Raw genomic sequence first — 2787 nt, forward strand, 5'->3', positions numbered from 1 at the left:
CGGGGCGGGGCTTCGCGCCTCCTGACGTCACGACCAGGGGCTCGCCTGCGAGCGCACGTGCCTCCCTCGCGCTCACCCCCCCCTCCCCTGCGCGTGCGCCTCCACGCGATAGGGGGCCGCCAGAAGGCGGCGCGCCTATTGGTTGCCGCGCGCCCAATCAGCGCGGCACCCTGACCTCTCCCCGCCCCTGCAGCGTCAGCCCCGCCCCACGTGGGGCGGAAGTCGCCGCGCGGTTGACGCACTCCGCCGGCGGTGGCCAATCAACGGGGGCGCAGCAGCTGGGAGGGCGTGGCGTCGCCGGGAGACGCCGCGGCGCGCGCCCTCGGCGGCCGTTGGCGGCACCACGAGTCCGTTCCCCCACCCCACCCCGGGCCCTCCGCAGTGACCCCGCGACACCGAGGCCGCGGCGACGCTGGCGCTGCCGAGCGACGTGCATGCGCGCCCCCCCCCCCTTCGGCGCATGCGCACTGCGCAGCCAGCACCTGCCGGCGGCCCTGAGAGCAGCGCGATTTCCCCCCCTCGCGGGGAGCCTGGAAACCACCCTGGCGGCCGGGGGCGGGGGGGGAAGCTGGAAACCACCGCCGCACAGATGGAGCTACAGGACTGAACTGCAGGTGCCGGGGGTGGGCGGGGGGGACCCCAGGACCGACGGACGCCCCCGGGGGGGGGCAGACCAACCACCAAGAAAAAGCGGGGGGGGGGGGCGTATCCCCCCCCAATGCCTGAGAAATCCATTTCTTTCTTTAGAATGATTTCTGTATAAAATGGACGTCAATAAAGCACTGCGTTGGGAGTAGGAGCCCCGAGCTGGCCCCGGTCTCACTGCCAGCCCCCCCCCCAGCAGCACTGTCACTTCCGTCCCCCGGGCTGCGCTGCCAGCAGCTGCCAGGGGCTGAGCACAGGGTGGGGGTGGGCAGGTGGCCCTGCTCCTAGCCACAGCTCTTGGCATGCCGCTGCCAATCCACACCCCTGAGGGTGGGGCAGACTGAGACCACGCCCCCATCTGCTGGCCAGCATGCCACCACCAGTCTGTGGGTGCAGGTGGTGAAGCTGCCAGGAGGCCACACCCCCACCACCGAGGGCAGAGCACACAAGCCACACCCCCACCAACCAGGGAGAGTGGGGCAGATACAGACTCCCACCCCTGCCCTGCCTTACCTGCCCCCCCCCCACCAGGAGAGAAAATCCCCCCCCAGGGCAGATTCCCACCCCCTGCTGCCCCTGGCGCAGCCACACAAATGAGACAGGGTGAGTGAGGAGAGGTTTATTGCCCCAGCTGCAGCCGGGGGGGGGGCAGGGGGGACACCCTCCCCAGGGCCCCCCCTAGGCAGCGGAGTCGGAGGCCTCGGAGCTATCCTTGATGTCGGTGCTCTCGGTGGCCTCGCTCACCTCACTCACATCCTTGCTGTCGGCCCCACTGTCCTCGGGGGGGGGCAGCGCCATGCCTGGGGGGGCCCCCCCGGGCCCGCAGCCCTCGCCCCGGGGGGGCTCCCCAGGCCCCAGCCCCACTGGGCGGCCCCGCTCCTTCTGCTCCACCTGCTTCCGCAGCTGCAGGGGGAGACAGCGGCGCTCTGTGGGGGGACAAGGGACCCCAGGGGGCCCCACGGCAGCAGGGGAGGGCCCAGGGGGGTGTCCCTGGGGCTGGGAGAGGGAGTCCTACCTCATCCGCCATCTGGGTGAGGTCCCGTTTCATGGCGTAGGCGTCCTCCCCATCCGCGTAGTACTTGGGCTCCACCTCACTGATCCTGGGGAGAAGCGGCCGTTTCGGGGGGGGCGCCTGTCCTGCCTCCCCCCCACGCACCCCCCCCCCAGTCCCCCCAGTGCCTAGCACTCACTGGAAGTTGAGTGTGTTGGAGTAGAGGTGCAGAGCCGCCCGGTTACTGCCAGAAAACAGACAGAAGCTGTGAGTTGGGGCCCCCTGGCCCAGTGCCAAGGGGGGGGGTACAATCACCCCCCCGCAGCCTGTTCTGGGGGGCTCTGGGGGCCATGCTCACCTCTTACGCACATGCAGTGAGACATACTTGGCGTTGAAGTTCTCAATCATGGCGCGCGACGCCTGGTCCATGAGCTTCTGCGCCAGCCCCAGGCGCCGGTGGGAGCGCTTCACTGCCTGGGGGGGGCAGCAGGGGTGCATGGGCTCCCCAAGGAACCCCCAACCCCCCCCCCCAAGGGCACTCAGAGAGCCCCAAACCCCCCTAATGCTCCCCATGCCTCCCCCACCAGCCTACCAGGGACGTGATGTGCCCATGGGGGACGTCGTCCGGGTCCTCTTCCCTGTCGGAAGAAGGGGGTGAGATGTGGGGGGGGGACCCACAGCCCTGCTGCCCCCCAGAAGGTTGGAGGGGACCGCCCAGGAGCCCCCCACCGTCACGGGCCCAGGGAGGGGGCCAGGCCCCCCCCGGCCGCACTCACATCTTGGCCAGGACATAGCCCACGATCTTTCCGTTCTCGTCCTCGGCGATGTAGGAGAGCTGCGGGGGGGGGGGGAGACAGAGGGCTGACAGGAGAGGGCCCAGGCGTCCGGCTGCACCCGGAGGACCCCCGGGGGGGACCGGGGCGCCCGAGGGGAGGGGACCGGGGCACCCGGGGCACGCACCTGGGGCCAGGAGAGCCCGTGGTAGAAGTAGTACTTCATCTGGTAGTTCTCGGGCAGGCACAGCAGGTTGCAGTGCTGCATGTTCATCAGGTCCTCGGGCTGCGGGCAGCGCGGCGTCAGGGCCGGGGCTCGGGCGGTCGGGGCCCCCCGTTCCCCCTCCCCCCAAGGGCCCCGCTCTTTCCCGCCCCCTG

General features: G+C 70.8%; 1 protein-coding gene across 1 annotated transcript; it reads right to left on the reverse strand.

Moving 5' to 3' along the window:
• Positions 1–1255: 1255 nt before the first annotated feature.
• On the reverse strand, positions 1256–2752 carry NAA10 (N(alpha)-acetyltransferase 10, NatA catalytic subunit). The gene is made up of 7 exons (XM_026079545.1): positions 2597–2752; positions 2413–2471; positions 2229–2274; positions 1995–2110; positions 1836–1880; positions 1661–1745; positions 1256–1548 (listed from the first exon to the last, which is right to left on the reverse strand). Exons 1-7 carry the CDS (start codon positions 2681–2683, stop codon positions 1324–1326), a joined length of 663 nt encoding a protein of 220 aa, XP_025935330.1. The 5' UTR covers positions 2684–2752; the 3' UTR covers positions 1256–1323.
• Positions 2753–2787: the final 35 nt, after the last annotated feature.

Source organism: Apteryx rowi, unplaced genomic scaffold (genome assembly GCF_003343035.1).
Source record: "Apteryx rowi isolate R43461 unplaced genomic scaffold, aptRow1 scaffold_1147, whole genome shotgun sequence".
NCBI lineage: Eukaryota > Metazoa > Chordata > Aves > Apterygiformes > Apterygidae > Apteryx > Apteryx rowi.